General features: G+C 45.8%; 1 protein-coding gene across 2 annotated transcripts in view; it reads right to left on the bottom strand.

Annotated features, from left to right (window-relative positions):
• The window catches only part of ADAMTSL3 (ADAMTS like 3), a 390931-nt gene that overhangs the window by 20499 nt on the left and 350466 nt on the right, over positions 1-19966 (bottom strand). For both annotated transcript variants that reach the window (XM_062206333.1, XM_062206332.1), the window contains exons 24-25: positions 5971-6153; positions 2461-2577 (exon numbers count right to left, since the gene is read on the bottom strand). In XM_062206333.1, coding sequence (XP_062062317.1) covers positions 2461-2577; positions 5971-6153 — 300 coding nt within the window. The remainder of the gene's footprint in view (positions 1-2460; positions 2578-5970; positions 6154-19966) is intronic.

Raw genomic sequence — 19966 nt, 5'->3', positions numbered from 1 at the left:
TTCATCAGACATACTCCTATGTCCTGTCAATAGGTTTCCCAGTCTGTGGCTTATCCATTCTTATTTTAAATGATGTCTTTCATGGACAGATCTAAATTTTGATGAAATCTGGGGTTGGCACTGCGGTATAGCAGGTAAAACTACCAGCTGTGGCGCCTGCATTCCACATATGTGCCAGTTCAAGTCCGAGCTGCTTTTCTTCTGATACAGCTTCTTGCTAATGTGCCTGGGAAAGCAGCAGAAGATGGCCCAAATGCTTGAGCCCCTGCACCCATGTGGGAGATCTGGATGAAACTCCAGGTTCCTGGCTCTGGCTTGGCCCATCCCCAGCCATTGCAGCCATTTGGGGAATGAACCAGTGGATGGAAGATTTTCTCTCTCTCCCTCTCTCTCTCTCGCACTCTACCTTTCAAGTAAATAAATCAGTCATTTAAAATTTCTGATGACAAGATAATTTGACAATTATTTTGTTTTATGATTGGTAATTTTTGACACAAATGCATTTGAATAGCAGATCACATATCAGTCCCAAACAAGACTCCTCAATGGCCTCCCAAGCTTTTGGATTAAACTCCTGAGTCTACCTTGATCCTCAAAATGGTGAACAATTCAGTTTCCAGCAACTCTCCATGCCTGCACCTTCTGCATGGATGGCTCCTGCTCACCCTTTGTGTCTGGGCTCAATGCCGTCTCTTTCCCAGGCCCACCCTTGCTATCCTCACCCAAGTGGCCACCCCTGTTCACTGTGCACATCATCAGCCTGGGTCTTTTCCTTCACCGCACTCAGCACAGAGAAACGTCTTGTATGTATCAGTTTCATTATCTGCCTCTCATCCGTCTGTCCTACTGGAGCACCAAGTCCATAAACAAAGGCCTTGTTGAACAGAGGTAGGACAGGACATGGCCCGTGCGTCACTCAACCAACGTTGGTTGAATTTATAAATGAGTCTCTTGGAAACACTAAGCTAAGGATCCATGGAAGGTTGGCATATTCCATAGTGTGCACTTGTGTGTATGCATATATTTGTGTGTGTGTGTGTGTGTGTGTGAAGGTGGAACAATGCAGGAAGTTGTAATGACCTTCACTATTCCAAAGGCTTCACTTTCACCAGCAACTCTGGCCTCACGAGTATCCAACTATTTTCCTGAATCGATCTAGGGGAGTTCTTTTGAATGTCCTGGTTTAGTTGACTGAAAATGTCTTTATTCCTTTTCCCGTAACAAACACCATACTTTAATGTGAAAACTTAGATGACTTCTCCAAAAAGAGATAGGTCCCCTTCTTCGCTCCTTCCACTGTACTTTGGTCATCCCACACTGCTTCAAAATATGTGTTTCCATAGCTGCCTTCCCCTATAGACTGTGAGCTTCTCTTGAACTTGGTCATTTCTGTACACCCAGCCCTTGGAAGAATAAGTAGTGGGCAAACATTTGTTGGCTGTTGAATGGATGGATAACTGTAAGTGCCAACAATGCTAGTAGTACATCTAACAGAGGAGAAAAATATGTTATACAAACACCCCTAGATAACGATGTCACAAGTGGAATGGCTGTTGATTAGCAGGTCAGCATCATTTTTCATTTCATTCTTCCTTTGTATCTTATCCTATTGGAATGCCAAGTCCGTAACCACTGTCTTGCTCAACACAAGGGCAGGGCACTTGAGTGTCACTCAATCAATATTTGTTAATTAACAGAAGCATCTCTTTGAAATGTTAACCAAGCCTCCATTGAAAGTTGGCATATTCCAAAGTGTGCACTCATGCCCTAGGACTTGGGGCATCTTTCATTTTCAGAGCTTGGAGACTACATTGCCCAGAATCCCTACCTGCAAAGGTATAGTCTGCAAATGAGAGACATTGCTCAAGACTTCAGAGGTTGAAATGGCATAGCTACTGTTTTTCCTGTACAACGGAGAGAGTGAAATGTGTGCTTTAACAGTAGCTTCCATGTGTCCTGTGATTTGTACATTTTGAGCTACAAAGAGCTGAGATCATCAGTCACGGCTTCTAGCATTTCTAATTCTCCCTTGCTCCCTTGGCCAAAAGATACTGCAAGCTCGGGATATGTTGATTGGAATCTCTTGAGCAAGCACTGATGTATAACAAAGAGGCATGTATGACGAAAAAATGTGGAAGAGAAAACTGAATGAATCAAGTGAAAAACTCTTAACAAATCTCCTCTCTATCAATATTTAGCAGGCTGGTAAAATCAATATCCACATTATCACAAATAATGATGCACATTTGAGATTTGAGCTCCGTAAGCTTCCTCAGGAGATTTTTCTAAAAAAATTCATTATGGAAGAAATAAGTTGAACCCCCAAAGACTGAGGAGCAGGAAAAAAGCTGGCCAGAGGCCTGAATCATTTCACATAGTGCGTAGTGACAACCATGCAAGGCCTTTAAATGGAATCATTTCTTCACACCAGCAAATCCCATAAAAGTCAAAATCGCAGACCTTGAGATAGGGGTTCTCCTGTTGGCACACTGCTGTTGGTTCCAGGGTAGGGCGTCTGTGGAACACGCTTTTTATGTCCCTTAGGAAATACAGTTTTACTGCCTGGCCATCTTCGTTCTAGAAAGGGAAAAAGTAAACACTTTTTACCAATCAGAAATTATCCAGTTGTTTCTTTTCCAAAGATTTATTGATTTATTTGAAAGGCAGAGTAATGGGGAGTGGGGTGAGAGATCTTCCATCGTCTGGTTCACTCCCCAGTGGTTACAACAGGTAGGTCTGGGCCAGGCTGAAGCCAGAACTCCCTCTCCAGCTCCCACATGGGTGCAGCAACTCCTCCACTACCTTCCCAGATACATTAACAAGGAGCTGGATTGGAAGCGGAGCAGCCAGGTTTCAAATTGGCTCTCAGCTGTGATGCGTCAGTCATCCCACATAAACCATAAGCCAAGGTGCTGGCCCCCAAATTACCCAGTTCTTGTCCCAGACTGGTTATTATCAGAGAAAGTTAGTAGGAAATAGGATGCTCTGTTCCTAGAAGCTCAGATTCACATAGGGCTGCATGGGTGAGATGTTTCAAGGAGTTAGAGTTTTTCATTGTTGAGAACAGATGGCATTCCTGCACGTGTTCAGGGCTGATGGCCTAACTCATTCACCAGAATCCCCACAAGGCCTGGAGGAAGCAGGCTGCTTGGAGGGGACCCCTCCCCTCAAGAGTCCTGGGGAGCAGGCATGGCCCACAGGGGCCTGCCTGGCGAGGAGTGCACGCTCAGAGAATGCTGTGGTACTTGAGCTGAGAGCAGAACGATGAGGAAGGAGAGCTGGGCTGTCTCCCAGCCAAGCACCACAGCCCTGGACTGCATGGCCTGGGGCACTTCCAGGAGAAGAGGTGTGCAGGGCAGAACAGGCATGAGATGGGCAGGAGCCAGGACTCGGCCTTCTCAGGGAACATGGAGATGACACCGAAGAATCAGGCCAGTTTGGACAGAGTCTGTTGAAATTGTTCTGTTCCAATATTAGAAAAAAAAGAAGATATTTATTTACTGGGGCTGGTGTTGTGGCACCGTGGGTTAAGCTGCAGTCTGCCAAGTCAGCATCCCACATGAGCACCTGTTCATGTCCCGGCTGCTCCTCTTCTGAACCAATTCCTTGCTAATGCACCTGGGAAAGCAGCAGAACACGGATCAAGTACTTGGGTCCTTGTCATCCACATGGGAGAACTGGATACAGCTCCTGGCTTCAGCTTGGCCCAGCCCCAGTCACTGCAGCCATTTGGGAAGCAGAGGGAAGATTCCCTCCCTCTCCCTCTCTCTCTCTCTCTTGCTCTCGCTCTCACTCTGTCCTTCACTCACTGTCACTGTGCCTTTCAAATAAATAAATAAACCAAAGATAACACTTGTTTATTATTTGAAAGGCAGAGTGACAGTGAGTGACTGAGAAGCAAAGAGATTCCTTTTATCCACTGGTTCATTTCCCGAATGGCTGCAACAGCAGGAGCTGGGCCAGGCCAAAGCCAGCAGACGGAAACTCCATCTAAGACTCCCACGTAGGTGGCAGGGGCCCAAATATTGAGCCATTCTCTGCTGCCTCCTAGGTGCATGAGCAAGAAGCTAGATCAGAAGTGGATCAGCCAGGTCTCGAACCAGCATTCTAGCTTGGCGTGTTGGCATCAGACGTGCAAACTTAACCAGCTGTACCACAGTGCTCGCCCCTGTTCCAAGCTTTGAGAAGTCAAGGAGACTTTTTGGGAAGAGCCATGTGGAGATACAGCACTGCCTGTCTGACCAGCATTGAGAGCCCAGGTAATATGAAGAACTCTGAAAGGGAAGACCACCAATTTGGGCTCTAGGTCTCAATCTCTCTGTCAGCCTCAAGTTTCTTCATAAACGCAAGAGACTAAGAAATACTGCCGACAGCATGGCGTTACCGTGAATTTCAAAAGAACTCATGCGCAGCAAAGCGCCCTGTGCAGGCAAGCTATTCTAACTCCTTGCAGGACCACCTCCCGTTTCTTTAAGTCTCCCAGCTCCTCTGACTGCCATCAAAGAAAACCACGGAGCAAGCTCTTTGACATCCTGAGCCTCTTGGTTCAGCAGTGGTTTCTAGAATCAGACACAAGTTACACCACGACTCATTCATTCATGAAACCCTGAACCTCCATTTGGTGCTGGGTGAACAAGGGGCGAAGAAGAAGTGCCCTCTGTTGTCCATCTTAGAAACGTCCATGATTAACTCTCAATTGATTCCGAATTCTGGTGGGAAAAAGCGGTGTTATTTATTGAGTCTGAAAACGCCAGCAACTTCAAGCTCATTTTGGTGATGAGAACTTGACAGGTTCTAGAATACTGACCCAAGGAAGCAGGAGAGATCAGCTTATTGTCTTGTGCGAGAGGCCACACTGCAATGACCTCCAATCACAACACTGACTCTACTGCTAGGCATTTTAGAACTCAATAGAATAGCATTTGCTACACACCGACTGCACGCCTCAGACCATGTTATTTCCTCAGGACTGCAAAAGAAACATTAGGTGTGCTCCCTACCTTTAAGGGAATCTAAAATTCAGTCGGAGAAACAGGAATAAAATTGGAAACGGGATGTGCACTTGGCACAGCAGTTAAGACGCCACTTGGGTTGCTTGCATCCCATATTGGAGCACATGGCTTTGAGTCCCAGCTCTGCTTCTGACTCCAGCTTCCTGCCAATGTGCATCCTAGGAGGCAGACAGTGATGGCCCAAGTACTTGGGTCCCTGCCACCTGTCAGAAAGTCCCAAATTGAGTACCTGGCTCCTGGCTTCACCCGTGGCCTAGCTATTGCTGTTGTGCACATCTGGGGAGTGAACCAGCAGACGGAGGACCTCTCTGTGTCTATCTGTCTATATCACTCTGCCTCTCAAATAAAACATTTAAAAGAGGAGACAATTGGAGAAGAACATATGCCAGGACTTAATCAGGTCCCAGCAGCGAGACCAGAGGAAAGAGAGGCCAAACAAAATCCGAGAAGGATTCACACAGAAAGCAGGAATTCAGTTGTTCCCATGGGACGCAGGGGTGGGGTGGCTTGTGGTAATAAGAGAAATCTTCTCTCTCTCTTCCTGGGAGAGTAGAAGGCCTGGACACTTCTATGAGGGAAGAGCAGCATGTGTGTGTGTGTGTGTGTGCACATGCACACGTGTATGCTGGGTCATCATGCAGAAAACCATCTTGACTAACGCAGAGCTCAGGGCCAGCTTAAAACCAGGGTCAGGCAGTAAGCAGTCAGGGAGCCAGAACAAGAAAGGTCTTGCTTGTGGGCAGAAATATACCTACACTGAACCCCAGTGTAGCTTCTAAGAGAAACTTCTAAGAGAAGAACTGGTGAGATAGGGTGTTACAGTTTAGTCTCATGCACTCCGGCAGCAAGGGGTAAAGCCAAATACAATCCATCTTGTTCACTCTCTGAGTCCGGAGTCAACGCAACTGGGCTGTGCTTTGTACATATTCCAGGAGGAGCCAACGAGGGAGACACTCACCCAGCAAGTGGAGCACAGACGTTGCCACTGCCTTTCCAAGAGCATTGGTGGCTGTGCAGACGTAGGTTCCTTCATTTTCGAGGGAAACGTTCTGCAACAACAGGGATCCATTGAAAAGCAAGGAAACATTGTCACTCAGAGATCCTCCTCTCTTCAACCAAGTTATATTAGGCGGGGGGGCACCTTGGGAACAAGAACAAATATGACAAAAGCAATTCCTTTAAGAACAGGGCCACAGCACCATGCAAAATACCATTGAGTATTTTGACCACAGTCAGCAAATGCGTTTCATCACATAGTATAGGGAAAATGGCTATGTCTGCTTTGAGAGCTCCTCCATGGCAGGTGCAGGATAGTGTTTAATGGCTTGGGTCTACTGAGCCCTTGATTGGTTTATGCTTATATGTTAGGGAATGGGAGCCAAAGATAGTTGGGATGCTCTGTATTGAGAAGTGAGAGAATAAATGAGTGTTGTTTGAAGCCTCCAAGTTGTGGTAATTTGTTACAGCAGCAAGAGAAAGGTCACTGAATGATTAATTTAAATTTTATTATGAAAACGACGGAGGCCCTAAATAGCCAGAGAGGTGCTGATCACATGCATAGAACTTTTTAGTTTTTCTTCTACAAATACATATCACCCAGAGAGGGTAAGACTTCCTAAGTTACCCAGCTATTAAATACTGGTGTTACGAGTCACATGTGTGCAGTTTGGTACAGGATCTTTCTTAACCATGGCATAAGTAGATATTACACATTTCTCAATAAATTTATTCCTTATGAGCTTATAGGAATTTTTTGGAGGGAGCTGTATTAAGATTTAGAAAATATTTTTTGTAGTTGTTTAGTATTAACACTTAAGAAAGCTATAACCATTTGTGTATTTATCTTGTACCCAGTCATAATCCTGAATTCTATCATTTTGAATCACTATTCAATTGATTCTCTCGCTTTTTAGGGTGAGCAATTGTAACATTTTCATACAGTGATAATTTTCCAATATTTGTATCTCTGATTTCTTTTTCTTTTCTTGCTGTATTTGTCAGTGCCTCTTGAACAATGCTGAATAATAACATCTATAGTAGCTATTATAGACTGAATATTGTATTCCCCCCAAAATTCATATTTAAGCTTAATCCCCAATGCAATAGTGTTTGGACATGGGGCTTTTGGAATATGACTAGATCGCAAGGGTGAAGCCTTCCTGCCCTTATCAAGAGTTCCCAGAGAGTTCTCTTCTCTCTCATACCATGTAAGCACAAGTGAGAAGATAGATGATCCTCATCTTTGAGAAGACACAGGCCCTCACCAGACCCCAAATATGCTAGTGACTTAGTCTTCTACTTCCTGGCCTCCAGATCTGTAAGAAGCAGATTTCTGTTGTGCATAAATCACCCGGTCTATGGTATATTTGTCATAGCAGCCCCAGTGACTTAACACAGTAGGCATATTTGTCCTCTTTTCAACTTTAATGGTAATATCACTAATGTTTGTTCCTTAAACATGACATTTTCTTCTGTTTTTTCATGGCTTTCTTGTCAAAGAAATGTCTTCCTATTCCTAACTTACAAGAAAATTTCTAAGTCTTTAGTCGAATATTTAGTTCAATTTGCTCATTTTAAAGCTATTAATTTTCTTTTTACAGCTTTGGCCACCTCCTGTCTTAGGTTTTGCAATGCAACTATCGCCATTGTGTCACTCATTTAAAAAGTGCACATGGGTGCAGGCATTTGATCTAGTGGTGAAGACGCCAGTTAAGATTCTCACACCTGTGCTGCAGCCTCAACTCCAGTTCTGAATCCCAGCTTCCTGATAGTGCAGACCCTGGGAGGCAGCCCTGCGGCTCACGTGATGGGGCTCCTGTCACCCAGGTGGGAAACCTGGACTGAATTCCCGGCTCCTGACTTCAGCCCCAGCTACAGCAGTGTGCAAGCATTTGTGGGGTGAATAAGCACATGAGAGTTCAATCTCTCTCTCTCTCTCTCTCTCTCATAAGTAAATAACTTTAAAAACATTTAGGGGGTGCTTACTATGTGTGAAACTATGCTGACCCTAAAGACATAACGGTGAGCTCAATTCTTCAGGGCTGTGGAAGGAGAACACTGACTGCAATACAGGGAGACAAAGGCTCACAATGAAGACAAACACCAGATGCCACTCGAGCTTGGCAGCCACACCTCGGGTAGACCGGAGAAGCAGGAAAGATACCTACGAGGAGGAACAGGGAGTGCCGATGTGGGAGAGACGTTGGAGAATAAGGTAGTGAGACTTTTCATGGGTGCTTGGTTAAATACATTACCTGATTCATCTATTTCCAATGTTTTATAAGTTAATAATACCCCCCCAAATCTGATTCTTAATTTATGCATAAAAGTGTATCTTTTTGTTCCCTAACCCACATAGGATGAGGAAAATGAGAAACAGCTCTTGCAACATCTGTCTACCACCTTTTTCCTGATAAAATATGGGATTTGAAATCCAGACAATTTCACATTTCTATTATTTTTTTCATTACATACCTTCTTTTAACGATATCTGAGTTTTGTTATCTCTTCTAAACTGTTAAAAAATCTTAGACTACATTCTGTCTTTAAATTATTTTAATGTTTTCTCATCATTTCTTTTATGCTGCCAGGTCTTCATGAGGTCCTAACTAGAATTCGTTTCTTAGTCGACAGTGTAGCATCTTGGAGTATTTATCCCCACAAAGATTGGTCAGTGAACAGGACAGATTATGAATTCTTGAACATATACAGACTTTTTCTCTTCTCTTCACCAAGAAGTTCAGCTTAGCTGGACACAAGATAGGAACATTATAACTTTTTCTGTGTATATTCAACATACACTGCCATCCAGGTTATGCAGTATTTAATGTTTTGAAGAATTCTGAACAAGTCTATTTTTTATTCTCTTTTGAATAACATTATTTCTTATTGTCATTTATTTGATTTTTATTTTAGATATTTATAGGATTCTTTCTATAATCTGAAATTTTCAAAAAATTCTCCTCAATCTGGTTGGGTGAGTGTTGCATCTTGTACAATTTGCATGGAATATTCTACAAACTACAGTGTTTTCACTCACTAAAGCATTCTTTCTTTTCTTTCCTTCCTTCTTCTGCAAGGTTGTGTTGGTTCCTCTCGATCCATTCTTTTGCTCAGGAGCACCAGTCTCACCCTGTGACTATCATGTCCATCACCCTGTGTCTGACTGTTGTTAGCACTCTGTTCTTTTCCCAAGGCATTCTGCAAGCAATCCTTAAGCCTGCCTCGAGTTGACTAATTTTATATAATGCATCTTATTTTCTGCTTCTGATATGATTTTACTTCTATGAACGTCCTTTTTAAGCATTCTATAGATTTATTTTCATTTCTGCATCTCAGTTTGTTTCTGTCGGCATCTCACCTCTCTAGACCTCACTGGGGACGCTACATAGTTTCCATCTACAATGTATTTTTGGGATACAGTGATGTTCTTCACACGCCTATTGCGTGATAGCTAAATGTCATTTTTGTTACATCACCTCGGATTTCTACTTCAGTGCTATAAGAAGCAGACATTCCTCCCAGCCTCTCGGGTCCTGGCCAACACACCTGCTTCCAGCGCCATGTTGACGGACATCTCTCTCACACACTTCATTATCATCTCGAATGATAACACTGGGAAGAGCAAAGCACACCTCCCTATTTCTAATTTTCTAAAGCTCTCATCAATTCCTGTTGTTCAGTGATGAAAAGAATGATTCAGGAAACTTTACATTAAGTATCTCTTGGGAGCCTTCTCGGTTCTCAGATATGTGTGAGAAAGATCCATTTTTCCATCCATTGATCTATCCTTTTATAGAACTCTTTTTTAAAAATTTCATTTAATTTGAATGACAGAGAGACAGAGACACGCAGAGACAGCTAGAGACCTTCCATCTGCTGGCTCACTCCCCAAATGTTTGCAACAGCCAGGGCTGGGTCAGGCCAGAACCAGGGGCCCAGAACTCCATTTGGATCTCTGCTGTGGGAGGCAGGGACCCAAGCACTTGATCTGTCATCTGCTGCCTCCCAGAAACTGTGCTAGCAGGAAGCTGGATTGTAAGCAGAGGGAGCTAGAACTCGGAAAAGGTACTGATACGGGATGCGGGCAACTTAGCCACCTGGCCAAATATCTGCTCCTAAAAGTCTTTTAAAATTATGTATTTATTTGCAAAGCAATAAAAGAGGGAGAGGGAGAGAGAGAGTGAGAGAGAGAGAGAGAGAGATCTTCCATCTGCTGGCTCATTCCCCAAATGGCTTCAACAGCTGAGACTAGACTAGGCCAAAGCCAGGAGCCAAGAATTCTCCCACATGAGTGGCAGCACTTGAGCCATCTCATGCTGCCTCCCAGGGCACACGTTAGCTGGAAGCTGTAATTGGAAATGGGGGCAGGGCCTGAACCCAGGCACTGCAACAGAGGGCGCAGGGATTCTAAGTGGCATTCTACCTGTGCCCCAGAATCACCCCATAACTCTTTTTTTTTTTTTTTGACAGGCAGAGTGGACAGTGAGAGAGAGAGACAGAGAGAAAGGTCTTCTTTTGCCGTTGGTTCACCCTCCAATGGCCACTGAGGCCAGTGCGCTGTGGCTGGCACACCGTGCTGATCTGATGGCAGGAGCCAGGTGCTTCTCCTGGTCTCCCATGGGGTGCAGGGCCCAAGGACTTGGGCCATCCTCCACTGCACTTCCGGGCCACAGCAGAGAGCTGGCCTGGAAGAGGAGCAACCAGGACAGAATCCAGCACCCCGACCGGGACTAGAACCCGGTGTGCCAGTGCCACAGGTGGAGGATTAGCCTGTTGAGTTGCGGCGCCAGCTCCCATAACTCTGTTTAGGGCATTATTATTGCAGTGGTCTCAGGTCTCCCCAGTAGATCATGAGCAGGCACAGTGGCTGGCAGATTAGAACGTGACTCTGTGCTGACACAAGAAGGAATGAACCAGGGGATTCATTTCCTAGAGGAGCAGTGTATGCTGCACCAAAGATACATCAACATAACTTGTATTTTTATTTTGTATTTATTCATGCCAATATCCTCTTCCAAACAGGGAAGATAATAAAACACTGGCTGTGTGGTAAAATCCTTATAAATTTAGACATTATTATTTTGGAATCTAAGATCGTTTCGAAAAAGACTTTCTTAAATACTCATACATTTGGAGAAAAGTGCAAATCATTTCAGATATTCCTTCAACCACTTTACTGGCCTCCAAACATACACATATGTGAATTTAAAAAATGCATTGAAAAAATTTTTAAAAGTAAAAAATTGCAATTGTTATTTCCTATCTGAGGATAGTCAGGTAAGAGAATGACTAAGCACTTGTTGCTTATGTGACTGAACATTTCTAAAAATTAATTATTATTTTTTAAAATTTCGATTGTCATGACATCAGCAATGTGATGAGGTAGAGTGTGATATTTCAACACATGTGCGTACGCCATAAACTGACCAAATCAGGCAATCCGCATGTTCAAGTCCTTGTTTTTTCTTTATATGTGGAGCCTGCCAGCTCTCTCAGTTCTTTATGTGATACGTATCACGTTACTGTAAACTCTAGCTGTTGCACTGTGCTGTGGAATACTGTCACTTATTACTTCTACATGACTGTGCTTTGGTACCCTTTATTGAAACTTCCTCTCTCCCCAATTCCCTCCCCCTTCCCAGCCTCTAGCAATCATTATTTCGAGTTCAGGTTGACTTTAATGTACCTCACATGTGAGACAGAACATGTGGCATTTGTCTTTCTATGTGTGGCTTATTTCACTTAACACAGTGATCTGCTGTTTCATCCATTTTGCTGCTAACGTCAGGGTCTCAGTAATTTTTTATGATTTCATAACCTGCCATTGTGTATATGTCCCCCATTTCCTGTGTTCATTCAGCCACTCATGGATACCTAGGTTGATTCCACATCGTGGCCATTGTAACGGTGCCACATTGAACACGGGGCTGCCGCATCTCTTTGAAATGCTTATTTCGTTTCCTGTGGATATATACCCAGAAGCGGGGTAGCTGGGTCATCTCCTAGATCTATTTTAGTTTCCTGAGCTGTATGAATTTGCATTCCCACCCACAGTGTATAAAGGTCCATCATCTCTAGCATTTTTGTCTTTTTGGTGACAGCCATTCTAACTGGAGTGAAATGGCTTCCCGCTGTGGCTTTGACCTTCCTCTCGGCTAGTGATACTGAGCATTTCTTTACATGTTACTTGGCCATCTGTGCTGAACATTTTTTAAAGCAAAAAATAGGTTTGGAAACATTTTACAAGTTAGAGATCTTTAGTAGTTCAGACTTACCTCCCTCAATCAGCTCAAATGCACGAGTTTGTTTTTGTCAAGTCGTCAAGTCGTTGACAGTGAGAGACCCTAAGCCTTATCAGATTTGTTGACTTATTCGTTACTCCTCCAAGCTAAGAAGCATGTGACCAACAGTGCTGTTGGTTCCAACAGTGCCGTCCGTTCCCAATGGGAAGGAGCTTTGGTGCAGGCCTTCAGCCAGGCTCAACAAGCCACGTGCACTCCTCAGAAGACGGTGTTTCAAGAGGGCGCACCGGACATGCTCTGGCCATGAAGCAGGGTTTTTCAATATGGCGACCATGAACCTTCTGTGGAGCCACGGGTGGAATTCAGGGCTCTGTGACCGCACTTGAAATTTAGCACCTCCACCAGTTATGAATGTAAACAACAAACCAAAGTAGCAGAATCTTCCACTTCGTGACTAATATAAATCACAGATATTTGCATATCACATTCTAGCAAAATATCTTTCATGTCATCATCATTTCAAGGTTATGACCATTATAGAACTCAGTTCTATAGGCCTTGAGTTAGAGACATTAGGAATGAAGTGCACATATTATTAGACCTCACATGTGGTTTATTAACATTTTGCTATCTGTAATTTTATTACAACTGGTTTTCTCGATAATACAGCATGTTTCTTTTATGCCTTTGAAAACATTATTCTGAGAAGTGGGCCCATAAGCTTTACCAGTCTGGAGTCCAGGGCACATTCCTCTTATTTTGGGGGAATGTGAAACAGCAAGGATGAGCAGGGACAGGGCGGCAGGGCACAAGGTCAGAGAAGAGGCAGGTGGGGAGGGAGGGCTCAGGGCAGGGAGAGTCTTCCGGTTCACCCTAAGGCTCTGATGATTTTGAGGTCCGACATGATCCAGCTTAGCTGTTTAAAGGATTGCTTTGATTTCTGTGTTGAGAACACAGATTGTAGAGGGCAAGCAAAGAGACTGTTATAATAATCCAGCCCAGAGGTGATGGTGATTTGGATCAGTGTAGTAGGAGTAGAGGTTGTGAGAAATGATTACATCTTGTGTGTGTATATATATACATACATAGGACAAATGATTTATTTATTTGAAAGGCAGAGTTGGGGGCCAGTGCTGTGGCTCACTTGGTTAATCCTCCACCTGCTGTGCCAGCATCCCATATGGGTGCTGTGTTCTAGTCCCGGTTGCTCCTCTTCCAGTCCAGCCCTCTGCTGTGGCCCAGGAAGGCAGTGGAGGATGGCCCAAGTGCTTGGGCCCTGCACCCGCATGGGAGACCAGGAGGAAGCTCCTGGCTCCTGGCTTTGGATAGGCGCAGCGCCGGCTGTAGCGGCCATGTAGGGGGTGAATCAATGGAAGGAAGACATTTCTCTTCGCCTCTCTCTCTCACTGTCTATGACTCTACCTGTAAAATAAATTAAAAAAAAAAAAACCTCTCTCTCTCTCTCTCTCTCTCTCTCTCTCTAAAAGGCAGAGTGACAGAGAAAGGGAGAGGGAGAGTGACCTTTCATCCTATGGTTCCCTTCCCAAATGTCCACAACAGCTGGGGAAGCCAGAGCCCAGAGGTTATCTGGGTCTCCCACATGGGTGGCAGCGACCCAAATACTTGGGCCGTCTTCTGCTGTCTTCCCAGGAGCATTAGCAGGGAGCTGGATCAGAAGCAGAGCAGCCAGGACTCCAACTGGTGTTCCAATATGGACTACCAGCCTCTGGCCACAATGCCTGCCCCAGATTCTGGAGATACTTTTGAAGGTGGAGCAGACATGATCTGATCAAGGCGGGGAGGCAAGGAGACAATGTGAAAGAAAAGTGCAAGTCAAAAATGACGCTGAGATTTTCAGATCGGGCAAAGTAGACAATAGCATTGCCATTCAGCAAGATGGTGGCCACTAGGAGAGAAGCCAGGCTGGGAGTGAAACACATGAGTTCAGTTTCGGACATGTTAGATTTGAAGCACCAACTAGGAATCTGTGAGCAGGCACTGGGGCATATTAATCAAGAGTGTAGGGGAGAGGTCTGGGCTGGAAATACAAATGGGGGAGTTGCCTGCATGTAAATGGCACATTGGAAGTCTTACGCTTGGAAGAGATCAACAAGGGAGGAAATACAGGTAGAAAACAAAAACGGAGGCTGAGTCTGGGGTGCTTCAGCTCCGCGGTCAGGCACCATGGGTTGATGTCATTGTCACAGGCGTGAGCTTGCTGTAAGGGATGAGCTGGCGCCCCCTCGCTCCCTCTTTCCATCTCTCTTCCCTTCCACCATGGGGTGGAGTAGCAAGAAGCCCCTTTCAAGACTCCAGCCCTGTGAGCTTGGGCTCCTCAGCCCCCAGAGGCAAGAGCTGATGCATTTCCAGTCACTGCCAGTTACCCAGTTCTGTTACAGCAACAGAAACAGACCAAGGCGCTACTCTTGGGGCATTTCCCCGTGAATGGCAGTCGAGGTTGGTGGGAGGAGCTGGAGGGAGGGGTGGAGTTAAGGTCACAGTGTTTCCAGGTGGCTCTGCTTGTCTGGACTTTGCAAAGTGTTCCCATGGGCTCCCTGATTTCATCCTCACTTTCCTTTTTTTTTTTTTTTTTTTTTTTTTTTTTTTGACAGGCAGAGTGGACAGTGAGAGAGAGAGACAGAGAGAAAGGTCTTCCTTTTCCATTGGTTCACCCTCCAATGGCCGCTGCGGCTGGCGCACCACGCTGATCCGAAGCCAGGGGCCAGGTGCTTCTCCTGGTCTCCCATGCGGGTGCAGGGCCCAAGCACTTGGGCCATCCTCCACTGCACTCCTGGGCCACAGCAGAGAGCTGGACAGGAAGAGGAGCAACTGGGACAGAATCTGGCGCCCTGACTGGGACTAGAACCTGGGGTGCTGGCGCCACAGGCGGAGGATTAGCCTAGTGAGCTGCGGCACTGGCCCCTCGCTCTCCTTTCACTCTTTGATTTCCTACTGTGTATTCTAAACACAGTAGCCAGAGCACTTCTTCTAGAATGTCACTGAGATCATATCACTCTGCTAAGAAGCCTCCAGTGGTTTCACTCCCACTGTGCTAATGGTGGCTTATGTGGCCCTACACAATCTGTCCCCATCCCTGCCCTACAAACTACCTCAAAATACAGGATGGGGGAGGGGACAGCAGAGAGAGGGGCATTCTTTTTTTATTTTAAGATTTATTTTACTTATTTGAAAGGCAGAATTACACAGAGGGGGATAGGGAGGGCCGAGAAAGAGAGAAAGAGAGAGAGAGACAGAGAGAGAGAGAGAGAGAGAGAGGAGAGATTCTATCTGTTGGATTTCTTTCCAATGGCCGCAACGGTTGGTGCTAGACCAGGTTGAAGTCAGGAGCCTAGAACTCCATCTGGGTCTCCCACTGGGTGTCAGGGGCCCAAGAACTTGGGAACTACCATTGACTGTCTTCCCAGGTACATCCGCAGGGAGCTGGATCAGAAGTGTAGCAGCTGGGACTTGAACTGGCTCTCATATGAGATGCCAGCATTGCAGGCGGTTTAACTCACTGCACCACAGTACTGGCCCCGAGGGAGCATTCTTGATAGGGTAATTTAGGTTCCTGGACCCAGATGTACCTCCCCTGCTTCCTGAGCCAGTGCCCTCTCCATGTTCCCTAAGCCACTTCAAAGGTTTCCTCCCTTGAGTCTGAACTAAACACTTAGATAGGAAAACAGACCAGATGGCAAAAAAACCACCCCAGTACAAGTTTCTCCAAATACATTGGCATGAGCTCCTTCCAAAAGAAAATGTCAGAGATAGGAAGTCTGAAATGACGAGATCACACCAGAGTGTGGGGGCCGAGTCCTTCCTTCCTCACTTTGCACATTGTCCTGGGGTGATTTCATCTGCTTGGAGGACTACATGTTAGTTCCTGTGCTGAGAACTGCCACGTCTACCTGTCCAATCTTCACCTCCTCCTTGAGTTCGGAACTCCTGGACATCTCCCTCGAGCACGTCCTTCGCATAAATCATGCAAGGTGCTACAACCTCAGGAAGGCCCACAGAGAACTCTACCTTCCTGTCCTCTTGTCCTACCATCGTCACAGCACCCCATGCTCCCCAAACAACCCAGCCTCAGAGCCATCCCCAGCTCTTCCCCTTTCAGCCCCCACATCTGATTTGTCATGAAGGGTGTCAAAGCATCATTGGCAATGATTCTCTTGGATTGATCCCCGCTCCTTCACGTTCAAGGTCATAGCTGTAGCTTCAGGTCACAGTTCTTCCACGCCTTACTGGAACAACCTCTTAGCATGACCTTGCTTGAAAGGAGCAAAATGTCTAGGAACCCACGACAGTCCTTGAGTGCCTGCAGGGGCACGAAGCCCTGAGGTTCCCATGGCTATGCCACTTATTTGTAACCCATTCTCCAAGCCTCACTGCTGTGTCCCTTCTGCCAGCATCTCACAGTGTGGTCCATTTCCTGCCCCGTGGGCAAGCCTGCTTTGGCTGGTGGTCATCTGTCCTTCACTCTGTCTGGAACATCCCTCCTTTCTCAGTTTGGCACCCTCCCTTCTTTGCGGCCTGTGCATACCTCACGGGAAGCCCTCGGGACTCTGAGTCCATTAGTTACTACCCCAGCTCCCACTGTACCTTCACTCACACTGGCACAGGTGCAGTCACAGTGTAGTGTCTCTGGGAGCTGCTTGCTGTCAGGGCTGGGTGCATTCAGTAAAGGTATTGGCATACTGGGAAAAAGCTTGAACTGAAAGTGTGTTTATGGCCTTAGGGGAAGATGAACTTGTCCTGGCGCTCACTTGTCCTCAAGATCTCAGCAGATGTGTGCAGCTGTATTTAGGCCCCTGGCTGAGATGTCGTGAGGCATGAAGGCAAGACCCTAAGTGCAGGGTGTCAGCTACATTCCCATCTGCATCCATTCCCATCCTGCTGCCCTGCCCCTGGCTCAGGAGAGACCAGCAAACACCCTCTACAGCTCCCAACCGGAAGTCAGACTCTCAGCCAACTCCAGCAGGGAAGCCAGCTCCTGTGCCAGGGCTCTCTGCAGACACTTCCCGCCCCCGTAGCATGGACGTGCAGAGCTGGTTGGTGAGGACTGTGGTGTGAATGCCACACTCTGGCAGCCTGGTGTGCATCTCAGCAGAACTTAATGCTCATCCAAAGAAAAGTAGAGCAAAAAACCCACCCAAGGGTCCTTCGTAAATGAATCCATGAGTTACTGTGATGCTTTATTGTTTCCTAGTTGCTTTCAGTCCCTGACACCTTTGCTTAGAGCTACAGGTATAGCAGACAATGTACATTTTCCTCACGTGACTCATTCATCCCCCAACCCCCATCCTGTTCAATAATCAAGAATTTACCCACGCAACAAGGGATTTGTCAGCCCCTACTGTGCACCAATCCTGTTCTGGGTGCTGGGATTGTAGCTTTGCTGGGATGCTGGACATCAGCTTCATCCACCATTGGGCTCTTAAGAGAGTCAGAGAGATGAGCTCTCCGCTCCCCCCACCCAGGACTCTGCCTCCTTCTCCAGCAGTCTCATGAGATGCCCCCTAGGGGCCTCTGACTTGGCACAAAACCTGACTTGGCACAAAAAAAATCAACTGGACTCACAGCAGGAGTCTCAGGGCAGTGCCTTGCACAGGAGGCTTGTTAAAGTAAACTGGATAGAACAGATCAAAAGTCAGAGAAGTTGTTAGCCCCCACAACTCCAGCTGTCTCCTAAGACTGGGAAACATTTCCCGTCAGAACTTCTTGGAAGATTTGAATCTGTGGCTTTACAGGCAAGAGAGAATTTGGAATTGTACATGGCTATCTAAGAGGCAAAGGTGAGGCGGGGAGGGCAGTGAGCAGGGAGAGCTATGTGACGGGATGCTTTTGCCATGATCCCCAAATATTTAGCCTTCACTTAAAGAATTTTCCAATTGCCTAGTATTGATTGAGGCTTTGCTATGAGGGGAAGCCAGTCAAGAAGCTCAGTTCTGCAAAGAGAGACCATACAGGGAGGTGGAGCAATGTGGTTGCCAATCAAGATGGGGACAGTGATTGTCTATCCACAGAGATATCCGTTCAACCAGCTTTTCAAGCACTGGACTCTCTTAACGAGAGCTAAGGAAGCCAGATGAGAGGCCATGGTGCCTGACTTTCATATAATACTAAAAGATGCCTTGAAGAAGGGCACAGAGGGAGGAGTGGTCATGTCACCCCTTCCACAGCTCTAAGCAGCACTTCTCCACTTGCAGGGAGGAAGATGGAATTAAGTACAAGTCTTAGACTTGAAACCCACTGTAAAACCCAGCACCAGCCAGGGCCTCACAGCTTAAGGCCATGGCCCTAGGTCAGAACCTGAAGACTGAGGCTTCGAACCCTCCTTAACCAAGTAGCCAAGGGATTGATTGCCTCTACCACCCTCCCCCCAGCCTCCAGCGGACAGTGGGGCACGTCTACAGCAGCTGGAGAGCAGGGCAGGAAATTCAGTATAGGACTTTGCCTTGGAGCCCAGTTACAGGCTTGCACAGTAAGATTCAGAACCAGAGAAAGGCCTCTCGTCCCAGCCCAGTGCTTATGGATGGAGCCTTCAGCAATTCATTCTGAACACACACTGACTACAGATGTGGGGCAACCCTGGATGAGCAGCACGCTCAAATGCTGAAACAGTGACAACACACAAGCAGCAGGCTTGTGGTAGACCTCAATTTAGGGTGCCACTCAGGGTTAAAACAGTGGAAACAGTCTCAGAGAAAACAAGCAAACTGTTCAGAATCCCTGGGAGGTAGGCACAAACAAAGCCATTATGAAAACTGGAAAAAATTCTCATTCAATGCATGGATGATATCACATACTAACAAGATCATGAACTTGCAGGGAGCCATGACTTCTACTGATCAGAACAAAACCAGGCGTCAGAAACTGAGCCGATAGAAACTGATATATACAAATTTTCAGATGCAGAGTTTAAAATAGTTATTAGAAAGAAAGTGTAAGTATCAGGGAAATAGAAAGAAATGACTCTTTAACAGAGATGGGAATAACTTTTAAAAATCAAACAAAAAAATTCTTGAGCTAAAAAGTGTATTAAATTTAAAAGGTGACAGAAGGGGCCAGCACTGTCGCATAGTGGGTTAAGTTTTCGCCTGCAGCGCTGACATTCGGATGCCAGTTTGTGTCCTGGCTGCTCCTCTTCCAATTCAGCTCTCTGCTTATGGTGTTGGAAAGCAGTGAATACGGTCCAAGAGCTTGGGCCCCTGTATCCACATGGGAGAACTGGAAGAAGCTCCTGGCTCCTGGCTTCAGAGAGGTGCAGGTCCAGCTGTTGCAGCCAATTGAGGACTGAACCACAGGATGGAAGACCTTTCTCTTGGTCTCTCCCTTTCTCTCTAACTCTACCTCTCAAATAAAAAAAATTTTTAAAAATGTGATAGCAGATATAGACAAAAGAAAGAATTAGTGAGTTCAAATAGAGGTTATTTGAAAATACACAGAGTAGAGAAAGGAATGAACAAGAATGGACAAAGCTTATGGGAACTTTGAGATGACATTAAAAGTTACTGGGATTCAAGAGAGACTTGAGGAGGTCAAAGGGGTAAAGAGTGCATTCACAAAGACAATACCAGAAAACTTCCCAAACCCAGAGAAAGACACAACTACCCAGATACAGGAAGATCAGAGGTCACCATTCAGATTTAACTCAACAAAATCTACCCCAAGTCAAACTCTCCAAGGCTAAAACCTGCAAATCTGCAA

This window comes from Lepus europaeus, chromosome 11 (assembly GCF_033115175.1).
Source record: "Lepus europaeus isolate LE1 chromosome 11, mLepTim1.pri, whole genome shotgun sequence".
NCBI classification, from domain to species: Eukaryota; Metazoa; Chordata; class Mammalia; order Lagomorpha; family Leporidae; genus Lepus; species Lepus europaeus.
Note: the sequence above shows the minus strand (reverse complement) of the source record. Positions and strands in the feature narration are given on the sequence as shown.